This window comes from Vidua chalybeata, chromosome 15, assembly GCF_026979565.1.
Source record: "Vidua chalybeata isolate OUT-0048 chromosome 15, bVidCha1 merged haplotype, whole genome shotgun sequence".
Lineage (NCBI taxonomy): Eukaryota > Metazoa > Chordata > Aves > Passeriformes > Viduidae > Vidua > Vidua chalybeata.
The window spans coordinates 3518739-3537602 of record NC_071544.1 but is presented as its reverse complement, the minus strand read 5'-3'; the positions used below and the strand labels follow the sequence as shown (position 1 = coordinate 3537602).

Below are 18864 nucleotides of genomic sequence, written 5' to 3'. Positions count from 1 at the left end.
AGCAGCCCTCTGCCAGCTTAGAGCAGCTTGCACATCCTCTGCTTCAGGTCAGTGCTTTTGCTGGACCCCAGCTCAGGATCCCATTTCTTCCCCCTGCCTTGAGGCACAGAATGCTCAGCTGGGATTATTGCTTCCAAATAGACTTGTTATTTTGATCCAGAGATGCTGCCCCCAGCCCAAAAGGCTCCCACAATAAATACACTGAGCTATAGTTTGCCCTGTCAGCCCCAAGAGTGCCTGGTAAGTAGAAGAAGAGTCCTAGCATCCCTGCTGCTCCAAAGGAGACCAGAACCCTCGTCTCTGCACACACAAACAGATGCTCACACGCAAATCTCCTGTGGTTTTATTAAGGTTACAACATTTACACAGCAGACGCTCTACAGCAAAGAACAGAGGGAGGGAAGAGCCCCCAGCCCTGAGCAGAGAGTGGATGGTGTGTGGAACAAGGACAGCACACCAGCACGCTCCAGGAAGGCAGCTCCCAGCAGGCCAGGATTCCAGCAGAGGGAGGAAGAAACACAGGAGAAATCAGTACTTGGGACGTTTCACCTCAACCCTGGAAGAGAGAGAGGGGCAGGAGAGTGGTGAGGATGCAGGGCAGGCAGCTCCACCCCCCCAGTCCAGAGCTCAGCACTGACATCCACACTTTCACACCACAGAAGGTGGGGGGCCCCAGCAGGGCCCCTGCAGCTGAGCAACAGAGACCACTGTACTTACCCATCAGCCTCCAACTTCTTCCTCTTCTCAATGATCTGCAGAGAAAGCACAAAGTCCTGTTACCCTCAGGGGATCTGGCTGCTCACAACTAGCAGAGGGGCTAGAGGGTGCCAGATACACCTGGGGAGAGCTACAGCCAGGCCAGAGCAAGCTGAGGTGAGCTACAGCTGGAGAAGCTTGACCTGTTCACCCTTTGCTCCTTGGCCACCACAGACCATTTGTTCTCACCTTCCCCAGCCCATCCCATACTGCTCACCCAGCCAGGACAACCCCTAGCTCTGCCAGCTGCCAAACAGGGAGCCACATGCATGTCCTGTCCCCTACAATCCCCTTTGGATGGCTCCAAACTCATGGTTTTGGACAAGTTCATCTGCTGCACAGCCCAGAGCAAAAAGCCCAGACTGAACAGTTCCAACTAGAGCTCCAGACACCTCTGCAATACTGAAGCCCCAAGTACTCGGCTGATGCTCTTGTAAGGAGCAAATCCAGCTGGTAGAGAGCCAGCCCTGGTGCTCACACACACACTGGCCATGGCTGGGACAGCGAGGACAGGGCTGGGTGGGAGCTCCTGGCACAGCAGCCCCAGCCCAGCGGGGCACTCACCGCGCTGATCTTCTTCCACTGCCGGTCCAGCTCCGCCTTGTCGTTGGTCTCCTTGAAGCGGCGCGTCTTGCGTCCCTCAGACATCTTGATGCCGTACTGGAAGGCTGCCCTGGAGAAGGAGCAAGACATGGCTCAGCACTCACGGGGGATCCACAGCCTGCCACAGGAAGGGACACGTCTCCCCAGCCACGAGCACGTGCTCCAGAGCTGGCCTGAGCCCCCGAAAGCAATGCCTGGGCTGGAGTCTTCAAGAGTGACACTTAGAGCAAACACAAACCACCAGGGCCAGGACCTACAGTTCCTCCTCAGGTTCTCACACGAGAGCCCCCAGCTTGCTTTAAGCTGCCCCAGCACCCAGGCCTGGCCAGCATGGCCATCCCACCCAGAACCCTCGCTCGGCCCTTTCTGAGGGCTGCACTCACTTGGGCAGAGCCTCTTTGTTGTTCATGTACTCGCTGTACTCCTCCTGCGTGTCAAAGTCCCAGCGGCCCAGAGGCCCCTTCTTGTTACCCTGCAGGGAGAGAACAACTCAGAGCAGCTCTTCAATTGCTGCTGGGAGGGCTTCTCACATAGCCCTGCACACCCAGCCACGAGGCTCCATCTCCCACCAGCCCCACATCAATGGTCTTGGCTCCAGATCCCCTCCCCAAAAAGTTCCAGACAGGTTATGTGGAAGAGGAAGTCAGAACAGAGAAGCAGGCCTGTCAACACCTCTGGGTCAAATGCCAGTGACACCTGTTTGCTCCCTGACACCAGAGGAGGTGATCAGCAAACCCCAAAGCTCACTCAGCAGCCAGCTCCAGTGCTGCTTCTTTCCCATGGGATCCTCTTAGCTGGCACTGGCGCCTGCTTTGCTGGTTGCTCCTAAAGGCTGGTGCCAACATACCTGATCCATTTTGCTGTAGTCCACCTCCTCATCGCTGTCCACAGCCATATCATCCATTCTGGGGAGAAAAAAGCAAGGAAAGGGTTCAGAGTGGGATCAGGACCTTGGAGCTGGTGGGAGTCATCTCTCATGGCCTCAGACCAAACACACTCAGTTCCTGGGCCAGAGGGAAGCAGCCCCAGCTGTAAGCCCTGCAGGTGACCTGTATCACAGGGCATCCAAGGCTGGAAATGCTTCCAGGATGACTCTGCAGGCTGAAAGATGTTCCTCTTCCACTGAGGGAGGCCAGAGCTTCACAACCATATGAATAAGAGGGAATGCAGCAGATTCCCAGCCACCTCAGCCTCCCCCTGGCTCTGAGGGGCAGCAGGCTGCAGGCAGCCACTTACAGCAGAGAGCAGCCAAGAACAGACTGAACCAAGGGCTTGGGATGGTTTTAGCAGTCAGCTGTAGCCACAGACAAGGCCAGGCCTGCTCCCCAACAAGTAGTGGGGCTCATGTTCAACTTCTTGCTGCCAGAGAACAGCAATCCTCAGCACACCCTGCTCCCACCCCACAGCTTCCCACTGCTCCTTACGTGGCAGGGTAGCACTCAGCATAGCTGTTGGACATGCCAAAGAAGTCTCCCAGCTGCTTCTTGTCTTCTGGCTTCTTCAAAGTGGCAGCAGTTAAGGAAAGCACCACATGAGCTGAGCCTTACAGCTGCAGGCTGGGCACAGCTGGCTGGAAAACCCACTCCTGCCCCAAAACAACCAAAGCCAGGGGGTGCAGAGCTTTTGTTTGGTGTGGGAGAAGCATTTCCCTGCTTCCAGGTGAGGCAGGACAGCCCCCCAGATGTGCTTGTGCCTGCGAGGTCAGCCCAGCCCCACAGCCAGCCAGGCTGGCACAGACAGACAGTAAAGGATATGCCTCTGTTCCCTCCCAGCCAGCAGCTCCAGCAAACTTCTCATTGATGGACTTGATGAGCTCCTTGGCTGAGCCAGGTCCTGGGGTAGAGAAAGCAGCAGGTTACGTTTGGGAGGAAGAACAGCTCAATGCAGAACACAGGCTGGGCAGAGTCCCTTTGGGACACAGGCAGGATAAGCTGTACACGAGGTACAAGAGGAGGAGCAAACCAGTTTGGCACTGATGGGGTCAGCTGATCCCAGGAGACCTGGAATCTTACAACAGTTTGTGTTCAAAAGATCTTGAAGCCCGTCTTGTTCCAACTCCTCACCATAGGCAGGGACACCTTCCACTATCCTGGGTTTCTCCAAGCCCTGTCCAGCCTGGCCTTGAACATTTCCAGGGATGGGGCAGCCACAATTTCTCTGGGCAACCTCTGCCAAGGCCTCCCCACCCTCACAGGGAAGAATTCCTTCCTAATATCTAACTTGTATCTCTCCTCTTTTAGCTTAAAGCCATTTTCCCTTGTCCTACCCCTCTCAGGTACCCACACCACTTGACTCACCTTTGTCGATGTCTGTGGGCTGCAAAGAAGAAGGAGAGACAGTGTCAATCACACAGAGCTGAACCACAAACCCAGCAGGCTGGTGTAGTGCTGCCTCACTTGCTGAGGGACAGGACAAGCACCCAGCCACCCAGCAAGCTCTGGGGACAGGCAGAGCTCAGCAAGAGCTGACACTGGCACAACCAGAGATACCCAAAGCCCCCCGACCCCACAAAGGGCAGATGTCAGGTGGGACAGTCCTTCACGAGCAGAGACTCACCTCATCATCAGCCTTGGGCTTCTCAAAGTAGCTGTGCCTCTTCTTCTCCTCCTCCCGCTCCCGGTCCCGCTCCCTGTCCCTCTCGCGCTCCCGGTCCCTGTCACGTTCTCGCTCCCGGTCTCGCTCCCGGTCCCGGTCACGCTCTCTCTCCCGGTATCTCTCCCGTTCCTTGTCCCGTGGCATCTTGGCAGTGGAGGGCACATAATCCCCAATGTCTTCAAAGATGCTACAAGTGGAAAAGAGCCTGGAGTTACGTGTGCTGCAGGAAGAGAAGCCATAACCACCTCCCTGTGACCTGGAGCACACAGACCAGCACCAAGAGCTAAGGACACCAGATATGGAAGTGGTTTCCACATCTGTCAGAGGTATCACTGCACCTCTGCTCCTTTCTGCTGTAGGACCTGAGTTTTATGGTCCAGGGCAACAGTGAGCCCTCACCTGCCTCAAGCCTGAAATCCAAACCAGAGCTTGCCTCCAGCCTTATCCTACAAACTGCAGGTCCAGCAGCTCCAAACTCAGCCCTCTCTAAATGTGGTGGGCCAAAAAGCCATTCCCTAAGGGACAGAGCTGTGACCCCATAGCCTGAGGGCAGGGAGGCACTTACTTCATATCAGCTTCAGGAGGCTTCTTCTCATCCAGCTTCCCTAAAAGGACACAACAGCAGTGAGAGGCACATCATCCACTCTGCCCCCTGTGCTGCTCCCCATCCCTGTCCAGGTTCCAAGCTGCAGGAGTGGCAAGCCTGGAGGACATCACATCATACCCAGCCCCTCCAGGAAGTCATTGTGTCCCTCCCCCAGAGGGACACATTTCCCCAAGGAACTGGGCCTTCATGAGGAAGAGCAGAGCACCATGAGGTACTCTCAGAGCTCTAATTTCCCAGCACCCTGTCCAATGTGCTCCTGCCTTCAGGCCACAGCACTCAGGAAATCACTGTTCTCCAAGCCCTCTGTCTCGCGGCACAGGGGAATACCACAAACCAAAACACATCCCATTCCCTTGGGATATGCTCCAAGCACTAAAATCCTATTACTTGGCTCCTTTCACCTCCTACCTTTGTCTTTCTTCTTGAGCTTCTTGTTGCGGGTGCCTTGCCTGAGATAGGAGAGGATCTGCGTGAGCTTGCTGATGACAATGTCATTGGTGGTCAGCGTGGTCTGTGCCTGAAAGGGAAATCCACGAGGAAGCATCCCGCTCCTTTGACAGGGAACCCCTCCCAGAACAACCTGCTCTGGCCAATTCAGAGCAGTGAGGTGAAGCAGGCCAGCTGGGTACCTCCATGGTGGGGCAGTCAGCCTTGCTGCGGATCAGCGTGGTGGGGATATCGGTGTCGGCATATTCATCATCCAGATCCACCACGTAGGCCATCCTGCCCGGCAGGAACAGCTCGTTCCGCTCGTAGGTCTTGTTCTTGAACAGGATGCGGTAAATGTTGCGGCCTGGGCAGAAGGAAAAGCGTGGGAAAGCAGAGGATAAGCCCAAAGTGAAGCGTGTTTAGTTATCAGCAATATGAGCATCGCCTCCTAAGGACACACTTCCTTCAGTCCTCAAATTCAGGACTCTCCCCCTCCAATGGTTTTCATTCCTCTGTTCACCCTCCAGGATTTCTCCCACATTCATAATACAGAGAAGGTGGGGAACAACCACATCAACACAGTCTTACCCAGGCGGGTCTTAAATTCAATTTTGTTCTCAGGATCTTCATCTTTCCTAAACAGGAACAGAAACCAGAAGTATTAGAGCCAAGTGAACGGCTCCTCCGCATCCTCCTCTGGCAAGCAGCTGCCCTCAGGAATGCAAAATACTCAATAACTCACTTAGTTTCCTTCTGGGGCTTCTCCATCATTTCCTCCTCTTCCTTCTCCTTGCTGGCAATCTCAGCCCGTACCTGGATGCAGAGTAAATTCACACATTACAGCCCAACCCATGCCATTCCTGCCCACCTGTGAGCCCCATCAGATCCCCTGCCCTGCAGCAACCCTTCCCAGGAAGGGAAATCTGCTGCCAAGACCAAGTAGTACCATCCACCCTGTGTGTCTGTGGGAGAGGACAGGGCAAGAGCAGCACGGTGAAATCTGCACTCACCTTCTGCAACAGAGCAAAGTCCAGACCCTTCACCAAGTGAGTGTGCTCCATGTCACCACCCAAGAACTTGGACTCCTGGATCAACTGTCTCCTCTTCTCCGCAGCAGATTTATCCCTGTGCAATGAGAACGGAGCCAGGTGAGGGCCAGCCCCCCTGGATCAGCCTGGCCAGCCCAGGCCCCAGCAAGCCCACGTACGCCTCGGCCGTGGGCCCCACAGCCCTGTAGTTGGCAGTGGTGCTGATCAGCTCTGTCTCCTCGTAGTCCTTGTTCACTCCATCTCTCCTCTCCTTGGCTCGATCCCGGTACTTCTCGGCCAGCTCCCTCTCGCGCTCGATCTCCTGCTGCCGCAGCTTGGCGTAGTAACTGGGGGTGGGAAACAGCTCAGGGTTAGGAGTGACCTGCTCGTGTTTTTGAGCCCCTGAGGCCTCACACACACCCATTCTGCTCCCAATTCCTTCCCCAGAAACACACTAGAGCACCATGGGACACAGCAGGCCTGGAGGAAACTGCCCTACTGACACCACCTAAGGAGGAGTTCCATCCTCCCTTCCAAAGGGAAGGGTCCAGCACAGTCCTGCTGTGCAGGCATGCCCCAAATACACAGTGATCAGTACACCACCACTGCCCTGCTCTGCCAGACACCCACAGGGCCTCTCCTGCTTCTTCTGGAGGTGAAGCTTCAGCCCCATCCTACTGCTGCCCTCCCACAGCTGTTCCCACAAGTAGTGCCAGTTCCTCAGCCTGAGCTCTTCTCCAAAGCTCTTAAATAATCCACTCCAGGCCCTTTTTGGGAGCACAAGAGATCAGAACTGCTTCCACTAGCAGGACATGATACATAATGACAAGTCCTGCTGCATCTCTTTCCCCACTTACCTTTTCTTCTTCCTCCTGCGAGCAGCTGGATCTTCATCCTCATTGTACTCCCGGGGCATCCTGGAAAAGGGTGAAAAAATACATGTACAGTCTGCAGAGCCACATGGGTGACAGTCCCTCAGAAACAGCAGAGCACTGAGGTGTTCAGAGACAGAACAGAACAGTCTCTCACCCTTAATTTCCCCCTAATTCTACACTGTCAGCAGGCAGAGGAAGGGAAAAGACTGATTTTCACCAAACCAAATCTGCCTCCTGCACAAAGTGCTTAACAGCCACGAAGCCTTGCTCTTTTCTTTTCAACAGCCCTGACCCAGCTGCTTCTCCACTTCCCACACTCACTGGCAAAAACCCCTGTAGATATTCCCCTGCAGAGTGCAGGGGAGAGGGTCAGCTGGGCACAGAGCCCCAGAGGGAAAGGGGGCAGAGACTGTCCCATGGACCTGTGAAACAGAGCCCTACTCACTCATGGTGGCGAGATTTGGAGGGTGGCGCAGATGTTGGCGCAGCCCGCGGGGTCATCAGAAGCTTCCTGAAGTCTTCATTGGTCAGCTTGGACCTGCAAGGGAGGGAAGGAACAGAAATCATCATTCCCAAAGAGCTCTGGAGGAGGAGCAGGTCCTGTGTGACCAAGATGGGCACCAGGTACCCATGGAGGGGGCCCAAAGGCTGGAGTGTGCCAGTGACTTCCAGCTTCTCCAGAGGAATGGGGCTGGGGTCCCGCAGCGCTGGTCCCGCCCCGGCGCAGTGCCCCAGGGCTGTACTCACTGGTGGAAGGAGTGCGAGTCGTCCACATCGTGGCCCTCGGGGGCCAGGGGATTGGAGAACGGCTCATCTAGGGGACAGGAGACAGAGAGAGAGCTCAGGCACTGCCTGCACAGCTTCACACCCTCCCAGAAACCAGCAAGGGAACAGTGTGTGCCTGTGGATGCGAGTGGATCCCAGCCCGCTGTCACCCGGGCCGGCCTCGCCTGCCTGCACAGGACACGGGGGTCCCGGTGCCACTGCGAGCCCCGCGGCTCTGTGCCTTTGGGGGGTGTCTCAGGGCCCTCCCGAGTGTGTCCCGTCCCCCGCACCCCGGGACTGCCCCTGCATCCTCTCAAGGGCCCGGAACACCGGCCGGGTCCACTCCCGGGGTGCCCCGGCGTCAATCCCCGCGCTGAGGCTCGGCCCCGCCGCACCCCCGCGTAGCTCCTCACCCCTGGGCCGCCGCAGGCTGCCGCGAGGTCACTCCCGCGGCTCCGCGGGCTCTGGCCGCACCCCGTCCCCCCGCAGAGCCGTCCCTCGCCCCGGGCCGGGGATCCCCGCGGGTCCCCCCCGCTCGCCAGCGCAACTTGGGCCTACACCGACCCCCACACCGGGCCGCGCCCCGCCCCAAGCGCCGCGACAGCCCCCGCGCGGGCCAAGTGTCGCGGCCGCGGGGGTGTCCGGGAATGCCCCGTGTCCCTGTCCCTGTCCGTGTCCGTGTCCGTGTCCCTGTCCCCAGACTCACTGTCGCGGTCCGGCATCGCTGCGCTCCCCGCTCCGCTGCGCGGCCCTTCCGCTCGGCGCTGCCCTCCCAGCGCACCCCGCGCCCGGCGCTCCCATTGGCGGGGCGATCACGGCGGCCGCTCCCATTGGTGGACGGGCCACGGCGGGCGCTGCGATTGGCGGGCGCGCCGCGGTCCCGCCCCCGCGCTGTTGTCCGGGCAGGGAAGATGGCGGCGGCCGCTGTGCAGCGCATCGGGGGCGGGCTGGGCCAGGGGCTGAGGGAGCTCCGCATCCACCTGTGCCAGCGCTCCGCCGGCAGCCGCGGCGTCAGGTCAGCGCGGGGATGGGCCGGGACGGGGCCGGGGGTGCTCGTCCAGGGCAGCGAGACAGCCCTGGGCTGAGCCACGGGGACCCGCCGCTCCTCCTTCCCTCCGCAGGGAATTTATCGAGCAGCACTATGTGACCCTGAAGAAGGCAAATCCCAACTTCCCCATCCTGATCCGCGAGTGCTCCGGTATCCAGCCCAAGCTCTGGGCTCGGTACGGTAAGTAGGGGGTGCCCGCCGGGAAGCGCCGTGGAAAGATCAGGGAATGGTTGGGGTGGAAGGGACTTGAGGCACCATGGGTGTTTTTGGGAAGGATCGGAGGGAGGTGCGTGGGGAAAGGACAGGCACGGGAAAACGGGGCTGGGGAGAAGCACGGGCGGCTTGGGTTAGAAGCGATTGTGAAGCGTATTTCATGCGCTGCCACCTCCTGACAGGGGCAGGGCACCTTCACGGGCCCGGGTGCTCGCAGCCCCGGCCGGCCCGGCCTGGCACGCTGCAGGCCCGGGGCAGCCGCGCCGGGGCCCGCCCGGCCCGCAGGGACGGACTGCAGCTGCGGGCTGCAGCTCGGCTGCTCGGGGGTTCCAGGAGGGAGCCGCTGCCCTCGGGCCACGCTGTGGGGTCACCCCAGGGAAGTGAGCCGGGCGAAGCAGAGCAGGGCCCAGTGCTCAGCAGGGCCTTTCCAGCCTCTGGCTGTGATCTCCCACCCCCGTCACTACACAAAAATGTGCCTGTTTCTCCTTTATTTTCACTGCCTTCTCAGTGAAACACCAAGAAGGGAGCAGAAAAGCCCTTCTTGAAAGGATTTGTTTTCCTCAAAGGTCATCTGGGCTGGAAAAAAATAATTTCGAACCTTTGAAAAAGAAATGCAGTGACTCTTTAAGCACATTTCCCAGGATGAGCACACGGAGCAGGGGAGTCTCGTGTGTCTGGGTGGGACTGGCAGGGAAATGGAGCCCGGGGTCAGCCCAGGTCGGGCAGGTGTAGGAAGTTTTCAGGCTGCTTTCCTGAGGGGAGCACTTTGCTGGGATGAGGCTGAAGGCCACAGGGTTGCTCTTGGATGTGTCTCTGTCCAGCCAGAGCTAACACAAGGAGACTGGGAAAGGTGTTGAGCTGCTTGGAGTTCTTTCCAAGGGAAAGGAGGAGAACAGGAAAGGTGGAAGTGATAACTTGGGCACATGGAGGAACACTGGGACGTGGTGAGAGTGGAGGGGTGGTGATGGGAGCCTGGGCTGTGACATCAGTGCCAGATGCCAGAAAGGACCCACACCCTCTCACCCTGCCTGTATTCCCGCAGAGTTTGGGAAGGAGAAGAGCATCCCACTGAACAACCTAAGTGTGGATGAAGTGGGCAAGGCCCTGGAGAGCGCTGTGAAAGGCCACGAGTGACGACAGACAGGAAGTACACACGTGCTGCAGACTCGACTGATTATCTTTAATGTCAAAGATGTATCTTTAATTTATCATTTCATAAACACAATGTGCTTACCTTGAGCTTGGTGGTGGCTGAGAGCCCAAGGAATGGCTGATGCAGCCGTTCACCCCTCCCTGGCACAGGAGAGTCTGCCTGGGCTGCAGCTCAGCTCTGCCCCTGCTCCAGGCTCTGGGGGCACTGGGCTGGTGGTGGTGACAAGGACCAGCCCCCCTGCAGCCAGCACTGGGCACTGAGCAGCTCTTGGGAAGCCAGGCACAGGGTGAATAGTTTATTCCTCCCCTGGCAGTTCAGGGAGGGAAGGGAGGGGGCAAGGCCTAGGAGGAGGCAGCCAGTGTGGCCTGGCAGGCACTGGGGGCTCCTGGGGGCTGCCTGACCACGGCCAGCAGTGCCTGTGCCCGCTCCTGCAGCTCTGGGGTGCTCTGGTGCTGCTCCAGGGCCTGGTGCCCACCTTGCCTGGTGAAATCAGCAGCAGCCTGTGTGAGAGGAGAGGGTGAGAGCTGGCTGGGTGCTACAGCTGATCATCTCTGCCCAAGCCACCACATCCCAGGGAACGGGGCTGAAGGAATTCCCCAGAGCCCTCCCAGACCTGCATTCCCAATCCAGGTAAATCCCACCATCCTGGTGGTTGGCTGGGAAGGACTTTAAAGCCCATCTCATTCCCACCCGGTGCTCCAAGCCTCATCCTGCCTGGCCTTGGACAGCCAGGGATGGGGCAGCCACAGTTCCTCTGGGCATGCTGTGGCAGGGCCTCCCACCTCACAGAGAATGCATTCCTGTGATCTGCAGCAAGTGGAGCAACCTCAGCAGGAGCAGAAGAAAACTTGGGGTAGAAACAACCTGCCCCAACACCAGTCCTTGCCAATAAGGAAGGAACTCTGCAGACACAAGAAGGGCTTCCACCCACCCTCTGCATCACAGTGTCCCTTTGGGCAGGGGCCTGGCTGCTGAGGGGTGGAGGGTGGTGTGACAGTCACTGAGGGCACTGTTAATCAAATTGCAATAATCATCCCCCTCCCCAACTACAACAGCCCCCACAGTAATCATTCCCCATCCCCTTTACAGTCCTGCCCTGGGCTCTCACCTCTGGGCAGTGCAGGAAGAGGAGGTGCAGCAGCTCCAGGCACTGCCCCACGGCCTCGGGGTCGGGCAGGGTGAGCAGGGGCAGGAGCTGGGCCAGGAGGGGCTGCTGGAGCAGCTGCTGGCACTGGGACTGTCCCTTCTCTGCCAAGTTGCACAGCACGGTCAGGACCTGTGGGAGGGACAGGAGCAAGTGAATGCTCCATGGGCACATTCCTGACAGGCTTGGGAGGGCTCCCAAGCGCTCCCCATGTCACAGAATGGTGCAATGGTTTGGCTTAGAAGGGACCTTAAAGCTCATCCAGTCCAACCCCTGCCATGGCCAGGATCACCTTCCACTATCCCAGGTTGCCCCAAGCCCATCCCTTCTCTGGGCAGCCTGTGCCAGGGCCTCACCACTCTAACAGGAAAGAGTTCTTCCCAATGCCCCATCTAACCCTGCCCTCTCAGTGTGAAACCATTCCCTGTTGTTTTGTCACTCGTGCCCTTGCTTCAAAATCCCTCTCCACCTTTTTTTCTTGTCCTGTCAAGGTCTTGCCCACAGCCAAGTGCCCACCAATCCACTGGATTTGGAAAGCCTTCTCCACACCCACCCCAAGGTACTGTTCATCCCCCTGCCAGGCAGACCCAGCCTTGCCACCCACTCCTGGCAGCATCCCCATTCTCCTAAAGCTTTGGGATCTTTCAAACCTGGGAGTCTTCCCAGGCTGGCCCCAAGTTAACACCTCCCTTGGGACCACTCTTATGCTGGGACAAGGCTCTGCCAAGGGCACACACAGCTGGAGTGGCTCCAGGGGAGGTGGCTGGTGACTGCCACCACACGAGACCTTCCAAGCTGTCACTGCTGCCCCATCCACCCTCCAGCTCCAGCACTGTCAGGGTGGGATTCATGTCCCTGAAACTCCAGCGCTTCCCCACCATTCCCAATGCTTGGGGCAAGGTTCACCAGCACAGTGGCCATCTGGGAACACGTCAGGAGCTGCAGCAGGGCCGGCAGCAGGTCCAGGCAGAGCAGAGCGGAGCAGAAGAAGGGATCATCCGCTGGGTGGGCAGAGAAGGAACGTGTGAATAAAACCAGGGCGGGTGCCAGCAGTGCCCAGCAGTGCCACCAGCCGAGGGACACTCACCTGTGAGGTTGTTGAGCAGCCACAGGCACTCCTGGACGAGGAAGGGGTGCTGCTGCAGGAAGCACTGCAGGATGAGGAAGAGGGCGATGAGCAGGCGCCCGTCGTGGCTCTGGCCCTGGCAGCCTGGCTGTGCCAGCAGGTTACTGAGACACCGCAGCACGGGGCACACGAGCTGTGACACAGGGACACGCCGAGCCCTTTAGCTGAGCAGTGCCCCCACAGCAATCCTGAGAACAGCCAGCACCCTGCCCACCTCTCACCAGCTCCAGGCCCTCGGGAGCATCCTGGGGGATTTGGGAAGCCAGGTCGAGCAGGAGCGAGGTGAGCGCGGGCACGGCCCCCAGCGCCAGCAGCAGCACGTTGTCTTTGTGCCTGCAAAGGGAGGGACAGTGCAGTGGCCTTGGAGCTTGGAGAGGGGAAACTGCCACATCCCCTCACCAAACAACAGGGCCTGGAAATTCAGAGTGTTCTCCTGAACCACCACAGGGCTTATTTCACGTTGGAACAGCGGCTTCTTTCACATTGGAATAGCAGATTTTTTTTCTGAGTTTATGAGAAAATTTAAAAGCCCATGAAAAACAGACTCACTGGAAATATCTATGTGGGTTTGGGAACGACAGCCCTGACCCTTGAGTATCTACTCATTCCTTGGCTCCCGTGGGATTGCTGGCACAGCCCAGATGGGTGGCCCTGGGCCAACCCCACAAGTGTGAGGATTCAGGGAGCTTGCCTTGGGAAGTGTGGGGGACAACTCCAGGCATGGGGAAGCAATGTGGGGGCATTTCAGAGAACTAGAAACAGCCTCCTCAGGTTCATCACCCTTTACCACCCTGCAAAAGAGCTCAGTGATCCTGCAAACAGCACATGTGCTCAAACAGGAGTTCTGGGATACCCAGGCTGGCTGGGGAATTACTTTCCCAAGGGAAAAGGGGAGGCAATCCAGATCCCCTTACAGGACTGTGAGCCTTTGTGCTTCTGTTTGGCTGCCCCAGGGAACTCAAAACAAGGAGAAAACTGCATTTACCTACAAATGATGTAGTGGAGACACCAGGCAAACTCCACAGCCGCTCCCATGCCAGCCTTGAGGCCGGAGCAGACCAGCTGGAGCATGTGCTGGGGGAGAGCCGAGTCCAGGACCAGCCTGGGGTCAGAGAGCAGAGTTAATGGAGGCACGGGCTGGAGCACAGGCAGGACACCAACAGGGAGACACAAACCCTGAGCAGGGAGCTGCTGTACCCCATCCTGGGGGCCACAGGGTCCAAACACACACCTGGAAGGGACTCTGAGCCAAGAGCTGCAGCCTTGGGCTCTCCCTGTCCATGGCAGGGCCTGGGGACACTCGGGACACTCTGACTGGGGTCACATTTTTGGCACTGGGGGCTGTCAAGTTGATCTTTTCCTTTGCAAGAGGAACACAGCCAGAATTCCCTGCGAGCCTTCCCTGCTCCATGCTGGCCTTTACTGAAATACCAGAGCTATCTGCTCAGATGAGGCTGAGGGAGAGGAGCCAAGCCCTGCTCCCTGAGCTGCATCAAAACTTGCACAGTTCTGGTAGGATTCTGCCCTGAACTATTAATGTCACATGGGGAAGGCCTCGTGTCCCCAGCACACAAATATCACTGGAGGCCCCGGGGCCCATCCTGGTGCAGGGTTCAGAGGCTCAGACTCACGGGATGATCTCCATGGGCGCTTCCTTGGCTTGGAGGAGCTGTGAGAGGACATAGCCCACACCTTCCAGCACTGCCTCGTGAGGGGACTGCAACCAAAGAGAACAGAGCTGATCCCTCCTGACAGAGCCAGGGCCCTGGGGTGCCAACCAAACCCAGCTGAGTGGCACAGCCCTGCTGTGCTTGGAGAAGAGGGGGCACAGAGGGGACCAGGATGGACAAAGGAACCTCTGGCCACACCAGAGCTGAGCTGTCCCCCTCCCCACATTCACTGGGCTTAGCCCAAACACATCAAAAGTCCTGGTTTGAGCATTTGGACCTGCAAACCACAGCCCTGCTGGACCCAGGCCAGGCAGAGGGGACAGGGCTCCTGTGCTACAACTGTACCAGGCAGCCAGTGGATGGGGGGATTCAGCTGGAGAAGAGCACAAGGTGCTGAGCTGAGCCCTGAGAACGAGCACAGGGGAGCCCACAAGTGACCCTCACGCTCATGGGAACAGCTCTCTGCAGAGTTTCCCCACTGCTGGAAGGAGGGCTGGTGACTCAGGGCTGTCAGCCAGAAAAGTTTCTCCAGGGCACAGCAGAAATGTGGCTGAGCTGTTTCACCCACCTGGATGCAGGATGCCAGCACTGGAATAATGCCCTGAGGCAGCAGTTGCTTCCTCACAGCCTCACTTTCTACTACGAGGTTCCCCAGTGTGTACAAACACAGCTCCTGCAAGAACACAGCAGAGCAGGAGGTGACCCCGTGGGCAGCCAGCAAAGCCCCAGGTCCCACACAGTGCCCTGAGCAGGGCAGGAGCTGGCCTTGGAGGGGCAAACACAGATGGATGCTGCCAGGCTCTCCAGCCACCCCATTCCCAGCTCAATCAGGTCCAGTTAATATTTTTTCTATCTGGCTGAAGCTGGGATCTGATCACTCCCACTTTGGAGGTTTTTCAGGATGACATTTCCCTGAGCCCCCTCTGGCTCTCCTGGAGCCTGCCTGTGTGCTGCATTCAAGGATCAGCAGTGGGGTCACTGCCCACCTCGCTCCTTAGCTCTGAGCCTGCCTGCTTCCCATGGAGCAGCTGGAAAACACGTGGGCAGCCCAGAGCTGCTCCAGCTGTTTGCTCCTTTCCAGATCAAGTTGCAAAGCATGGAGCCACAGGCACTCTGTCTACTCCTATCCTTTCTTTCTTTTCCTTATATATTTTCTTAAGTGACATCTTTGTACTTCTATATTGTTTCATTTCTATAGAAAACAACCAAAATGGCTACATACCTCCTTTCCATTGCAACCAAATTGTTCTAAAATAAACCTACCATATATACACACACATATATGTACATAGACATGGGCCATTCAGTGTGGCTCCTCTCTAATCCAACCCAAGGGATCTGTGATTCACAAGAATTCAGTTACCCCACCTCAGGGGCAGGTTGTAACACCTGGGCACTGGGAACAGTCCTGGTTGGAACCAAAGGCTGTGATGCCAAAAGATTTTTGCTTCCAGAGGGCCCCATCTCAGCAGCACTCCCACGTGAGCCACGTGTGACCAGAAGAGGTCAACCCCAACCACACCAAAGGATTCCCAGGTGCACGTGGATCTCACCGTGAGCTCCAGGCTGTGGCCCGACAGGTAGGTGAGCAGGTAGGAGGTGACAGGCAGACACGCCTCGGCCACGGCGGGGACACTGGAGTGGGACAGCTCGTGCAGACAGCGGGCAGCCTCCAGCTGCAGGTCAGCCAGGCTGCTGGTGAAGAGCCCGGTGAGCGTCCGGATGCTGCCGTCCAGCCTGGGGGACCCAAAGGCTGCTGTCACCTCCCAGCTCACCCACCCAGGCACAGGGACACAGGGCCCCTCGGGACATGCCCCTGGTGACAGCCATGGCAGGCCTGGGCTGACCTGACAAACTTCTGCTGAGTCTCCTCGTTCTGCAGAGCCCAGCGCAGGCGGCCGAGCGATCGCTTCCTGTCCTCCGAACCCCTCTGCACCCCCCTGAGCAGCTCCAGAACCTGGCCAGGGAATTCAGAGGTGGGTGAGCTTCCAGCACTGCCAGCATGCAGATTTGGCCCCGTTAATCCTCGAGGCAAAGGAGCCCAGGGCATAAAGGTGGGCACAAGGAGCCTCAACTGCACCTGGCAGTGAACCAGAACCATTCCCAAACCCACCCCTGCCCAGCCTCCTTCACATGCTGAGTCTGGGGAAGACCCCCAGGACCCCCATTGACACGGAGAACGTCAGGTTCTTCACCTCATCCTCTGAGAGTGGGTCTGGCACGACGTCTGCTCCATCCTGTGCCCCCTCCTGGGCCGCGCCGTCCTCCCGCAGGAGCCGCTTGCTGACCAGCTGCTCCTGCCGCCGGGCCTTCCTGAGAGCTGCCAGGACACGTCACCACCTGCCCTGCCCACTGCAGGACGCTCCTCCATCCCACCCAAGAGCCTCACTCCTCCCTTAATCCAGGGGGGAACTGCCCATTCCTCCCTGTGCAAGCCTGGAAGGGATGCTCGAGCAGGGACTGCACTTGGAGCTGGGCTGAGGGTCGGGCACACAAAGTGTGAGGCCACTGCTGGGAGAATGGGCAGGAAAACGGGACCAGCTGGAGGGACCTGAGGCTGGATTTCACACACGATCATAAAATCATTAAAGTTGGGAAAGACGTGCAAGATCGTCAACTCCAGCCTTCAATTGAACACCACCATGGCCATTAAGCCATGCCCCACGTGCCCCATCTACTTGCTTTTGGAAAACACCTCCAGGAATGGTCACTCCACCACTGCCCTGGGCAGCCTGTTCCAATGCCTGACCTGATGCATTGGAATCATCAGGTTCCAATGATGATGATTGGAACCTTCTGATCAAGAGATTTTCTTTAAGATCGACCCTGAGGCTCCCCTGGCCCAGCCTGAGGCCGTTCCCTCTCCTCCTGTCCCTGTTCCCTGGGAGCACAGCCCGACCCCCCCGGCTGTCCCCTCCTGTCAGGAGCTGTGCAGAGCCACAAGGTCCCCCCTGAGCCTCCTTTTCTCCGGGCCAAGACGTAGGCGAGACCTTGGAACACACAAAGAGTGGGGGGGCTGTGGAATAAACGGGGAATTCATGGCAGAAACCCCAGGGTTAAAATCTGGAGCTGTAAAACGCCTCCCCGAGCGGGCAGCGGCGCCGCTCACCCCGCGCATCCCGCGGGGCGCGACCGGGCGGGGCGGGCGTGGTGCGGCGAGGGCTGAGCTGGGGGGTCCCTCCCACCCACGGGGGACCCCGCAAACCCCCCGGCTGTGCCCGCTGTCCCCGGCCGGACCTGCCTCTCGCTCCCGCCGCCGCACCCGCAGCTCCTCCGCGCTGCGCCCGCCGCGCCGGCCCCGCCGCCGGCCCCACATGGCGGAGCGGGAGGAGCGGGACGAGGAGGAGGAGGAGGAGCAGGAGGAGGAGGAAAAGGCCGTCCTGGGGCGGTCCCGGGGCGGGGAAAACACGATCCCGGCCCCCCTTCGCAGCCGGAGCGCGCAGCCCGCTCGGGGCACGGGCGGCTGTGCCCCGCAGGGATGGGTGCTGGTTGTGCTGAGGGCAAAAAAAAAAAGCCCCCAGAGATTCACCAGAAATACGGAACAAGGCGGCTCAGTGCCCAGGGACCTTCCGCCGTGGTGGTGGGGACCGAGGGACAGAGGAGTTCGTGCTTCCCCAGCGAAGTGTTTGCGGAATTTGCAGCTGGAGGGCAGAAATTGAAGGTACCAGCCCCGGCAGAGCTGCCAGGCTCGTCAAAGGGGGCCGGGAGGAGAGCTCAGAGGGCGGCTGTGATGTTTCCATCATGCACTCAGCAGCAGCTTCATGGAATTCCAGACCCATTTGGATAGGAAGAGACCTTAAAGCTTATCCAGTTCCAACCCCTCCAGCATGGGCAGGGACACCTTCCACCATCCCAGCTTGCTCCAAGCCCTGTCCAGCCTGGCCTTGGACACTTCCAGGGATGGGGCAGCCACAGCTTCTCTGGGCAGCCTGTGCCAGGGGCTCCCCACCCTCACAGGGAAGAATTTCTCTCCAACATCCCATCTAACCCTGCCTCTGGCAGTGGGAAGCCATTCCCTGTGTCCTGTCACTCCAGGCCCCTTTCCAAAGTCCCTCTCCTGAACTTTCTTTAGGCCCTGGAAGGGGCTCTGAGCTCTCCCCTGAGCCTTCTCCAGGCTGCAGAGCCCCATCTCCCAGCCTGTCTGCACAGCAGATGCTGTGCCCAGCCCTTGGAGCATTTCTGTGGTCTCCTCTGGACTTGTCCAGCAGCTCCATGTCCTTCTTGTGCTGAGGAACTTCATGTAAACCGAGGATGTAGAAAAGCAATCACGGAATTGCTGAGCTCCTGTGCACAAGAGTCCCAGAGAGCAAGGGGCCCCAGCCCAGCTGCTGTGGCACCAACGTGTAGTGCCACATTAACTGCAACAAACTGGGAGTTGCATTGTCCAGCCCTGCAGTTTCATTGTTGGAACCCTGGATGCTGAGAATTTCAAACTTTCTGTGCTGAAAGGCACAGACCCACAAGAGAACACTGCATTTGACCTGAAGCTGTGGAGAAGGCTTCCAAAATTGATTAATAGCACCGGGATTATGGGTGTGCAGTTGGTTAGAAGTGTGTGATCTTACAGGGTAGGAAAACTTAAATTTGTTATTTTAGTATATGGTGATATATGGGAGCCAAGATGGAGAATTTAGGGGGTGGGTTAGTTGTCTTTTTTGCACCTTCTTCTTCACGGATCTGGGTGCTTTTCTCTAATTGGGTGAAAGGTGCCCACGTTGCAGGTTTTGGGTGATCATAATTGGGTTAGAAGCATAAATAATATAGATGTCAACTGTTTATTGGATAATTGGGAGTTAAATTGCCTTGAATAGACACAATTTTAGCTTACTTTCTCGACTTGTTAGAGAGAGCT

At 58.1% G+C, this 18864-nt stretch overlaps 3 protein-coding genes across 4 annotated transcripts; 1 reads left to right on the top strand and 2 right to left on the bottom strand.

The window, feature by feature from the left end:
• Positions 1-320: 320 nt before the first annotated feature.
• On the bottom strand, positions 321-8467 carry IK (IK cytokine). Its single transcript, XM_053956327.1, has 20 exons — positions 8365-8467; positions 7641-7707; positions 7339-7431; positions 6876-6935; positions 6198-6365; positions 6001-6115; positions 5733-5803; positions 5579-5625; positions 5191-5354; positions 4970-5078; positions 4520-4559; positions 3916-4141; positions 3657-3675; positions 3115-3192; positions 2784-2865; positions 2207-2264; positions 1743-1831; positions 1321-1429; positions 718-752; positions 321-556 (listed from the first exon to the last, which is right to left on the bottom strand). The coding sequence occupies exons 1-20, from the start codon at positions 8378-8380 to the stop codon at positions 529-531; spliced, it is 1674 nt and encodes a 557-aa protein (XP_053812302.1). The 5' UTR covers positions 8381-8467; the 3' UTR covers positions 321-528.
• Positions 8468-8532: 65 nt separating this feature from the next.
• On the top strand, positions 8533-10158 carry NDUFA2 (NADH:ubiquinone oxidoreductase subunit A2). Its single transcript, XM_053956331.1, has 3 exons — positions 8533-8673; positions 8780-8886; positions 9962-10158. Exons 1-3 carry the CDS (start codon positions 8570-8572, stop codon positions 10051-10053), a joined length of 303 nt encoding a protein of 100 aa, XP_053812306.1. The 5' UTR covers positions 8533-8569; the 3' UTR covers positions 10054-10158.
• TMCO6 (transmembrane and coiled-coil domains 6) lies at positions 10081-17328 on the bottom strand. Of its 2 annotated transcripts, none has more exons than XM_053956328.1 (12): positions 17250-17328; positions 16208-16332; positions 15860-15969; positions 15566-15749; positions 14581-14685; positions 13974-14059; positions 13328-13444; positions 12564-12675; positions 12304-12475; positions 12123-12217; positions 11181-11348; positions 10081-10572 (listed from the first exon to the last, which is right to left on the bottom strand). In XM_053956328.1, the coding sequence occupies exons 1-12, from the start codon at positions 17326-17328 to the stop codon at positions 10414-10416; spliced, it is 1512 nt and encodes a 503-aa protein (XP_053812303.1). In that variant the 3' UTR covers positions 10081-10413. The 2 variants fall into 2 exon arrangements, with proteins under 2 accessions (XP_053812303.1, XP_053812304.1); XM_053956329.1 differs by having other exon boundaries at positions 12304-12367.
• Between the last annotated feature and the right edge of the window lie 1536 nt (positions 17329-18864).